The 15,899-nt window shown below is 47.4% G+C and overlaps 1 protein-coding gene across 2 annotated transcripts in view; it reads left to right on the top strand.

Moving 5' to 3' along the window:
• Positions 1-243: 243 nt before the first annotated feature.
• LOC148032554 (protein CURVATURE THYLAKOID 1C, chloroplastic-like) overlaps positions 244-15,899 on the top strand; it is a 32,281-nt gene continuing 16,625 nt past the window's right edge. The window contains exon 1 of one of the 2 annotated variants that reach the window (XM_087684125.1): positions 244-463. In XM_087684125.1, the coding sequence (XP_087540251.1) occupies positions 298-463 (166 nt within the window). In that variant the 5' untranslated portion in view covers positions 244-297. The remainder of the gene's footprint in view (positions 464-15,899) is intronic. The other variant, XM_087684124.1, reaches the window with a different exon arrangement.

Genomic DNA, 15,899 nt, shown 5'->3' with positions numbered 1-15,899 from the left:
CAACACATATGGTCTTTGTTGTCTTGAGTTTGGCGATCACTTGTTGGAAGTTCTATGCATATGAAGGGTTAGGTTTTTGGAAACCCCAAATTCACAGGTTTTGGTGGTTTTTTGTTGTCTATGGTTTTGGGAATGTTGGGCTAATTGGACTATGTGTAATGATTTTATTTTTGATTTCTATTTTAGTGTGCATAGTCGTATTAGTAATTTGTAACGCCTCCTTTAGTGGTAAGCATTCAACGCTACGCACTAATGTGATATCAGACATTGACTATTAAAACTCGCATTGCCACCTTTATGGCTTCCTTAGTGCGATCCATGGCACTCGTCCATTATCATTGTGGGAGGGACGCTGCCATCCTTTCGTCTGCTAACCTCCCTCTGTCACAGACAACGCTTCTTCCGCTTCTGCGACCATGTGCAATAAGGGTTTCTTTCTCCCGTCTCCCTCGGGCGCCCACAGGTTCGTACCCGTCTTTGCTTCTTCCCTTTTTCTCTTCCGTCCCTTCGTTCCTTGCTCAATGTAGAGACAAGGTCTCAGAAAAACGCTTCAATGACCTAGATTTTCGCTATGGCTGCACGCAACCTTTCATGCCGGGTCAGATCGATCATGAATCTTAGGTCTAAATCTCTGTTCAATTTCCATTTCAACTTTGTGCGAGTGTCACCTCGTAGACAGATTGATGACTTCTTGGAATTTGCGATAATTGATGCTCTCTCAACGGCAACCAGTTCTAAAAGTTAGACGGCAATTATTTTGAGGGTAGCTCTTAGGCAAGTTCTAGTTTAAGAACGTGGCTCTCAGGAGTCCTGGTTTGGCTGGCCAATAGTAGCGTAACAACATAAACACATTGCGGCAGTTGCGAACTAAAGCTCACAACGGGAAGTTGAGAGTGACAGGATAACTTTTGCGAACTTAAACTCACAAGGGGAAGCACACACACACACACACACACACACACACACACACACACACACACACACACACACACACACACACACACACGTACGTCTATAAGACGCCAAATTAGCCTGTGAGACAAAAATAGACACGTCTGAGACTTAGGGAACTATCATGCTCTCAAGTAGAGTAAAGAACACGTAATTGAAAAGAAACATCTAGTTAGGAAGAACAAACAGTTGGGAGAAATGAAAACTAGGGATTTGACACATTTGCCAATATGGTAAAGTAGTGAAACTGGTAAGACGTCATGTGAAGGGAAGAAGAGCATGAAAGTCATCCCATGATGTCCCTTAGGGGTCTACCAACGTAGATAGGCTAAGTTGGGCTGATCAATGGTATGCCAATGTCATCTTAGACTGCTTGTGTGCCAGTATCATCTGTATCCTGCATGTACCTCAAGTAGTATGTGGATTCGCAGGCCATGTGTGGTGTGATCTCTGCATCTCTTTGTGGCTCTATCCATGGTGCATGGGTCTATCTGAGGCTTGGTTTGTAATATCTGGTGTGGCTATAGTTGTGTCTGAGAGAGAGAGAGAGAGAGAGAGAGAGAGAGAGAGAGAGAGAGAGAGAGAGAGCAGTCTTTTGGGCTAAGAAGGGTGGTGAAACCCTGATTTTCAAAGTAAGTACAAGCAATTGTTACATAAATTAACAAAATAAAGGAAATTCAGCTCGTTAGCTCCAGAAATGGCGAGTTACAATAAGAAAAGGCCGAAGCTATGAAATTGAGAAGATTGGGCTAACAACTCGAAATCCCTCCAAGTTCTGTCAACTGAAATCTCTCTATCCCAGCAAATTGAGGCTCAATTTCTCAGAATTCTGAAACAACTTGCTATCCTCTGCAACCAGTAACCCTAAATTTCAATTTGCCCTTTGATTTCGCACTGGGCAGCATTCTCTGTTTAGAGCATTCTTTGTTCCACATTTTCATGACAGCATTCTGTGTTCAGTATTCTCAGAGCATTCTATACATCATGTGAAAGGTGAAGGACAACTATAGAGGGAGTGGAACACAGTTCTTGGATGCCATTGGAGAGGAGAGAGAAGATCACCAGCAACCACTGCACTCTGGAGTCTGAGGGACAGCAGGGTGGCCTGCCTTTGGGTGAAACGCAGCAGTAGAGGGCCCAAAATCCTGGCGGGTGAAGAAGACGATGATGCCTGCTACAATCCTGATGATGCCAGTCAACTGAAGGTGTAGACCAGCTGAGCGGCAGCGTTTGACCCATAAACAACCCATAAAGACAGCTTGTAGTGAGTGGAACAGGCCGCCAAGCATCAAATAACTACAAAGGACTGTCCACGAACTGAGATATAAGGCGAGTGTTCCACCTGTAAGGTAACCTATAATGAAGAACAATAGACATGATGAGCTGATAGTACCCAAGACTCAACCTCGGGAGAGAAGCCACAAGCTTGTTGACTCCATGCTAGAAGGAATAAGAAGGCCTAGCCACCAAGTCATGGGTGAAACATCCAAGGCCCTGAACTAGAAAGAACCTGTAAATCTTGGGTATCAATGGGTGAGTTAGCATGGAGATGTCAACCACCCCAAGAAGATAAAGGGTATGTGAAGAACGACACAATGAGTAGGGACCCCCTTTGAAGTTGAAGGAATGGGATTGTCCTCAAAAGTCCCCTCCGAGTCCCCCTTGTTGAGAGATAAGGATTGAAGAAACTCATTGATCACAGTCGGGAGTGTCTCATGATGAAAGAAATGTGGTTGGTAGTATCAAAGAAGGTATTTCGGGCTCCCAAAGGTGGTCTCTCGAACTTGATTAGAGGAGGGAGCGCAAAAGCTCCTCGATACTTGGATTGCAGTTGGTGTCCATGGAGCCATATAAGGGAGAAGGGGAAATGGGTAGCTTGTGTGGAGCTACAAGTTAGCAACAACCTTTGTCTCTTAGCGGAGTGGATTGCAGAGCCGAAGGAGTTGAATAGCCATCATCTCTTGAAGGAGTGGACTGACAAGGAGATGGTACCCAATAGCCACTCTCTCTCGGTGGAGCGGACTACAAAACCGTGGGTCATGAAAGCCACTAGACCTAAAAATGGGTGGGGGGAAACCTCTGTAGTGCATTGCAGTGTCTCAAGGAGGGCTTATCTCGCCATGTGGGGTCTCAGAGCTTCCTATTGCTTGCAAGAGCTTAGTGCGCATTGGATGCATCTTATTGCCTTGAGCATAAAATCTTATAGTTGATATACAATGATCTCTGGTGAGGTGGCACAAGGAGTGCTATGGGGAAGACGCAGATACTATGGTGGGGTAGGGAGCAAAGGTCGATATCGACAATCTTAAGTAGTACGACTGTAAAAATAACAGGTATGCTCTCACACCATGTCAAAATAAGCGACGGTACAGAGAGACAATAGGGTTTGCGAGGAGTAACATAGAGTGTGTATGGCAAACACAGAGAGAGAAGAGAAACTCAGAAACACAAGAACACGGTGATGATGCATTGAATCATGCTATGAGAAGAAAAGTTGATACAGCAGAGCCGAAGCTCAGAAGATAATTGCATTGTCTTGTCTGAATTAGGTGACAACACTTGTGGGAAATCTGCACAATGAAGGGAGCGAAACGTAGTCCTCTGGGCAATGGGCTAAGGAAGTAACCACTGGAAGGTGAAGGACAGTTGGAGGGAGTAGACCGCAGTCCTTTGATGCCATCAAAGATGTGGAAGATGCATCATGCCACCAGCTGTCAAGGGAGCAAACTACAATGCTTTGATGTCGGGGAGTGACCCGGGCAGTAAAACGCAAATCCTAGAGAGCCGGAGTTGTAAAACAGAGGGAGAGCAGCCCAGATGCTAACCAGGAGGATAATGATGATGGAAGATGAGCCGGGCTGTAAAAATGCAGGTCCGAGCAGCCTTTATGAGAGATGTATGCGAGGTGATGGAGGAGGAGCCAGGCTGCAAAAACGCAGGTCCTAGCAGCCCCTATGATGAATTAATGAAAAGAAATGAAGTTAATGAATGGGTTTCTCAACATGTCTGCTTGACTTAGTGCTAGTGCTCTATCCAAGGAGTTGCCACTTGAAGGTATTTGCGCGTTTTTGGCACATCTGGAGGGCACACAATGATTTTATTTTTGATTCGGCCTTAGGTATCCACAGTCATGTAGGTTGTGTTGAAGGATTGCTATTATGGCAAATTACTTCCATGGTTTTAGTTGGTTTGATACATGGAGGGAAGGTTGCTCCCCATGGATGGATATCATTCACACAACCCCCATTGTGCCCGCTTCATGATTCCCTTCTTTGTTCTTTTAGCTTTGTATTTTTGTAGCCTTTTGGCTCCATGAGTGTTTGCTATATCTCTTTGATTATGCTAGGTTGGTTGGATGGCGTGTTGTAAATATTTCAATTCGTTAATTCAAACTCCTTCACACACACACACACACACACACAGAAGCGGGGGGGGGGGGGGGGGGCGGGGGGCGGGTAGGACTAGGGTGTTGTGCATGGGAACACTAATCCAGGGCTTAACATTGATCAACATTGATCAACCAATTAGTATACCATCTTCTTTTTTTTTTGACTCGTTTGGTATGCACATGGAAGATTGTGCTTCATAAGGCGGTTTGGCATCCAACGGAGGATTGGTTGCATGCAACCCTTTGCAGGCCAAATTGTTGGCTATTTCTAGGCTAGTCTCTTGGAAAGTACACAAGATGATTGCCTCGGGGTCAATTGGATGGCACGTGTGGGAATGGTTTCTATTGCTGATGATGTCACAGTGTCAGCACAAGGTGTCCTAATTTCCTTTTGCACCATCTAATGGGTTTTTTGGATCCCTTGCGGATGCCGTGGTTTGTGGGACTTGCTTTCCTTGCATCTACAAGATTGGCAACTTTTCCCTAGCCTTGCCCTAGATCTTTCTTGGCAAGATTAGAAACTTGCGGGCTGGCTGCATTTAGAGGCTGCTTTTGTTAATTAGATCTATCACCTACTTGTTAGGGATTGTCACTGGCTGGTAGCTAAAGCTAATTCTATGTGGGGCCTTCACAAAGCAGATCATGCTGCAAATTGACGATTATGGAAAGAGGGATTAATAAAACTCCATTCAAATGCAAGGTCTTTCCTTAGAGAATGCTAATTGATGGTTTATCCCTTGCTTTGGACCTCTCTTGAAGACATATTTCTATATCACCTGCTTCTTTTGCACTACTAGTGTAGAGCCTTTCCAGGCATAAGTTTATCTTTTGCCCATTGGCTAGGAAGATTTGGTCTCTCCTGTCTGACATTCGCCAAAAAGTGATGGGACCTCTTATGTGTCTCTCTGATTGGGTGTTTAGCAAGGCGAAATTTTCTACTCCTGCATATCCGCACATGAAGACATTTTGCATTTTCTCAGATTCTAAGGTGGTTGTCATGATTGGGTCAAGAATACCTTTATTTTTGATTCTAGTTCTAGTGTTCAAAGTCATGTCACTAGATTGAAAGGTCTTCTCCACTATCAGTTGGATTTTGTTCAATATGCAAACCTTCTCCCTTGAGAGGATTTATTCTTTTGGTATATGGTGGTTTCCTTAGCTATTGTATTGTCTCTTTAGCTTTTTGTGACTCTTGTACTCTTGTACTTTTGTTGTAATTAATATAATTACTTTTTTAGAGAGAGAGAGAGAGAGAGAGAGAGAGAGAGAGGGAGAGAGAGAGAGAGAGAGAGAGAGAGAGAGAGAGAGAGAGAGAGAGAGAGAGAATGTGTGTGATGTTAAGCCTGTGAGGAGGAAGGCACATTGGTTGGGGGAGGAAGAACCTGGATATTTGCGATCCCATGGAGTGTTGACTCTACTAGCTAGATCAAAAGCTAGCTGAGTTGGAGGGTCGTGGACGCATGACGATGATCGGAATGATTGTTGATGTTGCGAGTGCTCTTTGAGGGGCTATGGGTCCTTGACAACAGTAGGAAACTTGAGCGGTAGGTGTATCCAAGGATTTGTCTTGGTGACATGAATAAGTGCATAGGGGGTCTTGTGAAGAAGAAGGGTCAAGTGGTGTTGGGGGACTTCTTTGAAGATGGTGTATTGGAGATTTTGGCAATTAAGGCCCAAGCCCATGTGGGTAAATCCCGTCAAAACTCTTGATCCCTTGTGTCTGTCTAGTCTTGGGGTCCCTTTTGCATTCTTGTCTTGTTGTACTTGCTAAATCTGTTGTATTTGGTTTATACATGATGGCCTAGAGCCAAGTTGTGTGAAGATATGCTAGGGTTTGCATTGAGGAAGCACAGCATGTATGACCAAGACTGGGAGAGTGTCAGAGTGCAGCGTGCGGAACTGTGGGACCAAGACTGAGAGAGAGAGTGAACGCAAAGAGAAGAGAGAGAGAAAGAGATAGTGGAAGATGAAGATCTGCTGTATAAAGTGTGCTGTATACAAAGATATGCAGATATGTACACGGGCGCAGTGCGTGGGACTGCGTGTCTCCACCTTGACGATGCAACCTGCTGTTCACCTCGAAGTACACTGGAGTCTGCACAAATCTCCAGCCTGAAATCTGCATAACAGAACTGTGGAAGAATGTGCAGAATGTCGGCTATAAATAGCCGAAAATAATGTGATCAGAAAAGGCAGGTTGGCTGCATTAAATGCAGCTGACTGGTACAGTCCGACTGTACCAGTCCGACCAGACTGCCACGTGGCAGCCTGCGCCGCCAGGAACTGATAATCACTAACACCCCCTCTCAGAGCTTGGACGGGGCAAAAGCTTGAGGGATCTGGCATGTCTCCAAAGTAGAGCCTGGGGAAGCACCTTCGTAAACAAATCTGCAAGATTGTCCTCCGTCTTGCAATACTCCACAGCTATGGTCTTATCCAGAAGCTTCTCCTTGATGAAGTGGTACTGGATCTCTATGTGCTTCGTCCGGGCATGGAAAATAGGATTTTGTGCCAAGGCAATGCAACTCTCATTGTCGCATCGCAGAAAAGTAGGACAAGTTTGGGGGCATCCAAGCTCCTCCACAGTCCATCATCTCGAATGCCTGATGTAAAGCTGCCTTCGTCTCTTTGACCTTCTGTGCATGATCACCTGTGACAATCAAATCGTCAACATACAACACAAAAAGCACACAACGAGCCTCGGAAGTGTATACGTAAAGCTGTGGATCGGCCTTGGAATGCCGATATTCCAACTGTGATTGAAGGAACGAATCAATCTTCTCGTTCCATGCACGCGGAGCCTGCTTGAGGCCATACAAGGTCTTCTTTAACCTGTAGACTTTCCCATCTGAAGATCCAAAGCCAGGAGGCTGCTCTACATAGATCTCCTCCTTCAAATTACCATTGAGGAAGGCCTACTTCACATCCAATTGGTAGACAGGCCATCGCCTATGGCTAGCCAAGGCAAGAATAGCTCGAATAGTTGCCATACGAGCAGTGGGGCAAAGGTATCATGATAATCAATCTCGGGGCGCTGTGCAAAACCTTTAGCAACAAGGTGAGCCTTGTGCTTGTCCAAAGAACCATCGCTAAGGTACTTGGTCTTGAAGACCCATTTGACGCCAATCACCTTTTTACGCGAGGGGCGAGGCACGAGATACCAAGTGCCATTCCTCTCAATAGCCTCCAACTTGGCTTCCATAGCTTTCTTCCATGGTGCGGATTGTAAAGCCTCCTTCACGGAGGTGGGCTCTCAATCCTGCATAACACGGGTCATCAAACAATAGTTAGAGCAAACAAACTCCGTAGAATGTGCCTGGTGCCTCCCTGACCGTCGCAGGCCATCCTGCGGTCCCCACTTCTCAGGGACCCCCTTGATCCTTGAATCTCGGAGTGTGTCACGGGCACAACAAGGAGGAGGCCGGACCTCTCCTCGTCGCTCTCCATCAGTTGAAGACTCTGGGATATCCACCGGTGGTAACTCCTCGGGGGAGATCGGTGGAACAGTAGACTCTGTATTGGAAACAGAATCGGAATCAAAAGGCGCCGGCTTCAAAGGAACTGTCTCGGGAGCCCAACTCTCCCCTGGATCTCCAAGAACGGGATGCTCCTCACCTGCTGCTATGGCCGGAACATCCATGAACCGCACATCTCGACTGGTGTACACATCCCGCTTTACGGGATCATACAAACGATAGCCTTGGGACTGAGAGCTGTAGCCAACAAACACCTGTCACCGGGAAGCCGCTTCAAATTTATCATGATGAGTCTTGGGAATGTGAACATAGGCAGCACACCTAAAAACCCTAAAATAAGAAACATCGGGCTTAGTCCCAAAGTAAGCCTCAAAAGGTGTCATCCCATCAACGGCCGAAGTGGGGGATCGGTTAAGGATGTGGACTGCAGTAGCCACAGCCTTGGCCCACAGAAACTGAGGTGTCTGTCGGTGCTCCATCATGGTGCGCGCCATCTCGATCACACTTCGGTTCTTCCGTTCAAGAATGCCATTTTCTTGAGGAGTGTTGGTGTTAGCAAACTCCTGGTGAATACCTTGATCTGCACAAAAACGAGCAAACTCATTAGAAACAAATTCACCACCCTTGTCGGATTGCAAGGTCTTCAATCGCCGGCCCGATCGGTTCTTCTCAAAGAGAAGCCAATCCTTGAAGTGGGAGAAAGCCTCCAACTTCAACGCCAAAAAGTAGGCACATGTCATCCTGCTGTAGTCATCTACGATCAACATGAAGTACGAGCTCCCTTATAAGGACTCAGTCCGCATAGGGCCACAAAGATCCGTAGATACAAGCTCCATCGGTGAAGTAGACCGCTGCGAAGCTTTGTTGGGAATCGCATCCCTATGCTGCTTCCCACGAATGCAGGAGACGCATGGCTGCTGGCTTACCACTAACCCTCGAACAAGCTGTCCACGTGACGCCCTCCGAAGATAATCATAGTTGAGGTGACCAAACCGAGCATGCCAGAGCTCTGATTGTGTCTGAGAGGTAAGAAAAAGAGTAGGGAGAGCGGTAGAAGACGTCAATTTGTAGATGCCGTTCTCCTCATATCCGGATGAGAGAACCTTCCTTGACCCACGATCAAGGACTTGCACCGAATCACTGTCAAACTCCACGAAAAGTCCAAGTGAACAAATCTTATGAACCGAAAGTAGATGATACCCTAAACCTGGCACATGCAAGACCTCTGAGGTATGAGTACCACCACGTCTATCTGGAATAAGCTGCATCTCACCCCGTCCTGCAATAGACACCGAAGAGCTATCTCCGATGAGAATCTGCCCACGCGAAGGTCGCAACTGGGCAACACCAACTGATAAAGGAGTCATGTGCCGGGAGGCACCACTGTCAACGATCCACTCTCGAGCCTGGGGAGCTGTCATCGCAGCATCAGAAGCCTTCGGTGTAGAGTCCTCAATGACTGCTAGATGAAGAAACGCAGCTGATGAGGGTGCAGCCACCGCTCCAGAATCCTTTGAGTCCTTGTTGTTGATGTCCTGCTTGTCTTTGTTGGGGCAATCCTTCTTCCAATGGCGGGTCTTACCACAAATATGGCATGTGGATTCTTTTTCCTTGTCCTTGCATGCTGTCCCTTCAGTTGTTCCTCTTGGTCCAAGACCATAGGAACCAACTCTTCCCACCGAAGAGTAGACTCACGCCCCGAAGCAATAAGGGCGGAGTAAAAAGCACCGAATCGTGGCGGCAACTGGGACAAGAGTGTGATCGCCATGTCTTCGGAGGAAATCGGCTTCCCCGCATTCTGAACCTGCATCTAAAGCTGTCTAAGCTTGTTGATGTGCTCCCGCAACGAAGAAGACTTGTTCACGGACAAAGTCCGCATCTGCACCTCCAAAGAAACCCGCTTCATAAGGGTTATCCGGTTATACATCTGGTCAAGCTCCAGCCATATCTCCCAAGCCACCGTCAAGTGCTGGATGTGGGCTATCACGGCTGTAGTACAAGATAGAAAAAGAAAAGAATGAATCCGGGCATTCAGTTTGTCCCAGTGAGACTGGGCCTTGGCCAACTCCGCACGAGCATCGGAAGAGAGTTTGGACTCATCTCTCACCGAGGGCCAGTCAATCTCCTCCTGTACAAGCTCTGCCAAATCGTAAGACTCAAGGATGGCCAACATCATCACGCGCCAGATGCGGTAATTGTTGCCATCGAGCTTTTGATCTAAGGGAAGAGCCAGTAAGACAGGCACCGTCCGATCCATGATCGTCTGGAACTCCAAGTCAATCTCTGTAGACATCTTCACCTGTAATGCCTTCACAAACGCAAAAGCAGCCCCCTCTGACTGTGAAAACGCAGCCTGCTAGGGCTCTTTCTTTCGCGTCCCAAACCTTCTTCACCCGCCGGAGGCGATGAAAAAGTAAAACTTGCACTTGAAAGCTGAAAACACAGCCTTCCTCCTCTTCAAACAACAGCAAACAGTAGCAAATCCACCAACTGGACTCCTTTCCCGTGCGCCCACGCTCGCTTCAGCCTTGTTCTGATGCGCAACCCTCCCGCTCGCCCTCGAACGCTGGAAACGCAGCCTTATGTTGCGATGGAATCTCCTCTTCAGGCAGGTTCTTCACTCAGTCAGCCCTTCTTCACTGCTCTGATACCATGTCAGAGTGCAGCGATGCGGAAGCGTCGGACCAAGACTGAGAGAGAGAGTGAATGCAAAGAGAAGAGAGAGAGAGAAAGAGACAGTGGAAGATGAAGATCTGCTGTATAAAGTGTGCTGTATACAAAGATATGCAGATATGTACACAGGCGCAGTGCGCGGGACTGCGTGTCTCCACCTCGACGATGCAACCTGCTGTTCACCTCGAAGTACGTTGCAGTCTGCACAAATCTCCAGCCTGAAATCTGCAAAACAGAACTGTGGAAGAATGTGCAGAATGTCGGCTATAAATAGCCAAAAATAATGTGATCAGGTCGGCTGCATTAAATGCAGCCGACTGGTACAGTCGGTCCAGACTGCCACGTGGCAGCCTGCGCCGCCAGGAACTGATAATCGCTAACAGAGAGATGGCAGTAGTGTGTTGCCTGGCACCAAATGTTGAAAGCATAGGTTGATCAGGTGCTATGATGTCATAGTAGATGGAGAACTCCAAATAGTAGGGTGATGGTTGAAAATAGGCCACCTAGGGCTGGATGGATGGGTTGCAGTCGGTGATGGTTGGACAGTAGATGGTAGGTGGTTGATGGCTGAAATTTGCTCGGTAGAGTGAGAAACTTGCACAAAAGGATGAGGCTGAATGGTGGACATGTGAAGAAGAGTGTGGAGGCACTGCTAGGGTTTGCATTGAGGAAACACAAAGTGTACGACCACAACGGAAGCACAACGAGACAAACACAAACATAGAAAGCAAAACTCACACACAAAAACTCAAACACAAACAGAAGAAGGGATAGAAAGAACACAACTTTAAAGTGAATGAATGTTGTAAATGAATGTAAGAGTATACGGTGTACCCAAGGGGAGAGCAGTGTGTTGGAGAGTGACGTCCACTGAAGACAGATCCCAAGTGCTGTGACCACCAGCTGAAGTGACAGAGTGAGAGAAACACCAAACGCTGATCACCAGAGTGTGAGGAGACTGAGGCAATTGTAGAGGATGATGCTTGATAGTATGGACGAAGTAGCAAAATGTAGCAGTAGAATGCCGCAATAAAATGCCTTCATTAAATTAAGCTTGTTTTAGGGTTGTTCAAGTGGCTAATCAGCATGGAATGCATTTCTTAGCTCAATACCCCCTCTCAGGCCCAAAACAGGATGAGGAGAAGGCCAACCCGATTTGCCCAAGGCGTCCCACCCCAAAGCAGCCAGAGCATGGGACAAAGGGTACACAACGGCTGCCTAGTGGCCTACCAAGACTATAGAAGCGATGGTTATCTTACCAAAGGAGTCCAAGTAGTCATCCTAGAGAGGATAGGGCATCGGACAAAGGATGCTTGTTGGCTGCCCAGTGGCCTACCAAACCCTACAAAGGTGGATGAAATTACAATGATTTTTTTAAAAAAAGTGAGAGATGGTTTGTGGTTGACTGAGTAGAAGATGGGAGAATGAGAAGGGATGGTTAGGTTCAACCCATCACAAAACAGACAAGCTACCCATCCACTCCAGGATGTCGATGATGAGGGAATGGTGAAGAAGTAATGGTGGTGTGGTGTACAAACCACCGGTGGAAACAACTTAGGATCCATCTAGTGGTGCTCTGCACAATGAGTATGCTACATGCTGTGAAATGCTCATGCAGTAGATGCCCACTTGGATACTATCCCTTGTGGGAAAATTGTTCACTTGCCCAAGTACCCTAGCACAAAGATGATGAAATCATGCAATGCAAAGGGTGAAAGTACAACTGGGGAGGGGGAGGGGGGGTGGAGAGGAAGGCCGATGTCGAAGACAAGTGCCGAAACCTGTAGAATACCAAGAAGGGTAGGAACCCCCTCTCAACTTGGAATGGCGACGCCGAAGGAGAAAGAGCCAAATGTCTGTTCTCATGTGGTGCCAAGAACCATGATGAGAAGAAGCATCCCGACTAGAAGAGCGAGGTAGAAGTCACTGCCATTATAGCATCAAGAGAGATGCCGTATGATTCACCTCGGGAGGGGAAGCCTCCATGTTGATAGAAGAGCATAACTCCTAGGAAGATGAAGCCATAAAGGGAACGATATGCATCTCATATCTCTAGCCTAGGTAGGACTAGATAAACCTGTATGTTAGCCTTGCGCTAAAAACAAAGTCTACAAAAGAGAGTAAAGATTTGACAAAGGGCTTGGCAAAGATGATGAAGATGGATTGCCACTCGTCCCAACATGTTGTATTGTTTCCATGATAAAAAAGGTGGCCAGCCTCACCAAACGGCCCCCGAAAGAAGTAGCAAAACTGGAAGAAGGGATGTCTTTTGGTCCATACTTGCTGTGTAGGTACTCCTCAAACTCCTTCTCTGTGAGATTAATGCAATTTGGAATATCTGGCATGGGTGTAAACATAGAGGGTGATGGTGAGGGTGAATATGGAGTATCATCTTTCTCGTGGAGTCCATAATGCCTCCTCAGGGCCTCTAGTGATGGAGAAGCTTGATAAGACATCATGGGGTCACGAGAAGGTGTCTGCGACATTATGTTTCGGTTACGAGTCGTATTGTGTGCCTCGTGCAAAGACTAGCTCTGCACAATATTCATAGGATACTCATTATAAGAGCACAAATTCTGATACCATGTGAAAAAGAGTGTGGAGGCACTCCTCGGGTTTGCACTGAGGAAACACATATAGTGTACAACCATGACAAAAGCACAACGAGACAAACATAGACATAGAAAGCAAAACTCAAACCCTAAATGCAAAACTCAAACACAAATACAAACAAAAGAAGGGATAGAAAGAATACAACTCTGAAGTGAATGAATGCTGTAAATGAATGTAAGAGTATACAGTGTGCCCAAGGGGAGAGCAGTGTGTTGGAGAGTGACGTCTACCGGGGACGGATCCCAAGTTGTGTGACCACCAATCGGAGTGACAGAGTGAGAGAAACATCAAACACTAATCACTAGAGTGTGAGGAGACTGAGGTGGCTGTAGAGGATGATGCCTGATGATGTGGATGAAGCAACAAAACGTAGTAGTAGAATGCCGCAGTAGAACATCACAATAAAACATGGTAGTAAAATGTAGCAGTAGAAGGTCACAGTAAAATGCCGCAGTTGTCAGAGTGCAGCGGTGCAGAAGCGTAGGACTGAGAGAGAGAGAACGTAGAGAGAAGAGAGAGAAAGAGACAGTGGAAGATGAAGATTTGCTATATAAAGTGTGCTGTATACAAAGATATGCAGATATGTACACGGGCGCAGTGCGCTGGACTGCGTGTCTCCACCTCGACGATGCAACCTGCTGTTCACCTCGAAGTCCGCTGCAGTTTGCACGATCTCGTGTCTGAAATCTGCGAACAGAGACGGAATCTACGCGAGCCTCCAGCCTGTAATCTGCGAGTAGAAGAGTGTGGGAGACTGCTGGAAATCACGGCTATAAATAGCCGGAATCAGGGTGCAAAATAACTGCAGGTCGGCTGCATTAAATGCAGCCGACAGTACTGTACTAGGTCGGACTGCCACGTGGCAGTCTGACTATACAGTCCGACTGGACTGCCTGGCTTTGATCGCTAACACCCCCTCTCAGAGCTTGGGTGGGGCAGAAGCTTGAGGGATCTAGAATGGCTCCGAAGTAGAGCCTGGGGAAGCGCCTTTGTAAACAAATCTGCAAGATTGTCCTCCGTCTTGCAGTACTCCAGAGTGATGGTCTCATCCAGAAGCTTCTCTCTGATAAAATGGTACTGGATCTCTATGTGCTTCGTCCGGGCATGGAAAACAGGATTCCGTGCCAAGGCAATGCAACTCTCATTGTCGCATTGCAGCAAAGTAGGACGAGTTTGGGGGCAGCCAAGCTCCTCCAACAATCTCTGAAGCCACACAGCCTCACATGTGGTGGAAGGCGCAGCCCGATACTCCGCCTCAGTAGACGAAAGGGCTACTGTGGGCTGCTTCTTGCTACTCCAGGAGATAACACCTGCACCCAAGGTAAAACAGTAACCTGTTGTAGACCGCCTGTGGTCCACATCACCGGCCCAATCCGAGTCGCTCCAACCTGCAAGTACAAGATCTGAACCACCTGTGCCTCTGCTGGATAGTGAATCTCTAAATCAGATGTTCCCCTTAAATACTGAAGTATCCTTTGGGCAGCCTGCAAATGCACCGTCTGAGGTTCACTCATGAATCCCGCCAAGAGACCAACAACAAAACAAAGATCAACAGGAGTGTTGAGGAGCCAAATCAATGATCCAATTAATTGACGATAGCAGGAAGCATCCGCCATGGGAGAAGCTGAATGGGAAGTGGCCTTCCAGTTCGGATCCATAGGAGTAGAAAGGGTCCGACAATCCTCCATCGCAAAAGAAACCAAGAGCTCCTGTACATATCTCTGCTGAGAGATGAAGATCCCCCTCTGAGATTGATAAATCTCATGGCTGAAGAAGAAATGGAGTAGACCCAAGTCCGTCATCTCGAACGTCCGATGTAAAGCTGCCTTCGTCTCTTTGACCTTCTGTGCACGATCACCTGTGACAATCAAATCATCAACATACAACACAAAAAGCACACAACCAGCCTCGGAAGTGTGTACATAAAGTTGCGGATCGGCCTTGGAACACCGATATCCCAACTGTGACTGAAGAAACGAATCAATCTTCTCGTTCCATGCACGCGGAGCCTGCTTGAGGCCATACAAGGCCTTCCTCAACCTGTAGACTTTCCCATCTGAAGATCCAAAGCCAGGAGGTTGCTCTACATAGATCTCCTCCTTCAAATCACCATTGAGGAAGGCCGACTTCACATCCAACTGGTAGATAGGCCATCTCCTATGGCCAGCCAAAGCAAGAACAGTTCGAATAGTCACCATACGAGCAGTGGGGGCAAAAGTGTCATGACAATCAATCCCTGGGCGCTGTGCAAAACCTTTAGCAACAAGGCTAGCCTTGTGCTTGTCCAAAGAACCATCCCTAAGGTACTTGGTCTTGAAGACCCATTTGACGCCAATCACCTTCTTATTCGGGGGGCGAGGCACAAGTGACCAAGTGCCATTCCTCTCAATAGCCTCCAACTCGGCTTCCATAGCTTTCTTTCATGGTACGGACTGTAAAGCCTCCTTCACGGAGGTGGGCTCTCGATCCTGCATAACACGGGTCATCAAACAATAGTTAGAGCAAACAAGCTCCATAGAATGTGCTTGGTGCCTTCATGACCGCCGTGGACCATCCTGCGGTCCCCACTCCTTAGGGGCCCCCTTGATCCCTGAATCACGGAGTGTGTCACGGGCCCAACGAGGAGGAGGCTGGACCTCTCCTTGTCTCTTTCCATCAGCTGAAGACTCTGGGATATCCACCGGTGGTAACTCCTCGGCGGTGACCGGTGGAACAGTAGACTCTGTATCAGAAACAGAATCAGAATCAAAAGGCGCGTGCTCCAAAGGAACTGTCGCGGGAGCCCAACTCTCCCCTGG

The sequence above is a fragment of the Lygodium microphyllum genome, chromosome 8 (assembly GCF_053477565.2).
Source record: "Lygodium microphyllum isolate KBCC chromosome 8, Lygodium_microphyllum_v1.1.10, whole genome shotgun sequence".
NCBI lineage: Eukaryota > Viridiplantae > Streptophyta > Polypodiopsida > Schizaeales > Lygodiaceae > Lygodium > Lygodium microphyllum.
Note: the sequence above shows the minus strand (reverse complement) of the source record. Positions and strands in the feature narration are given on the sequence as shown.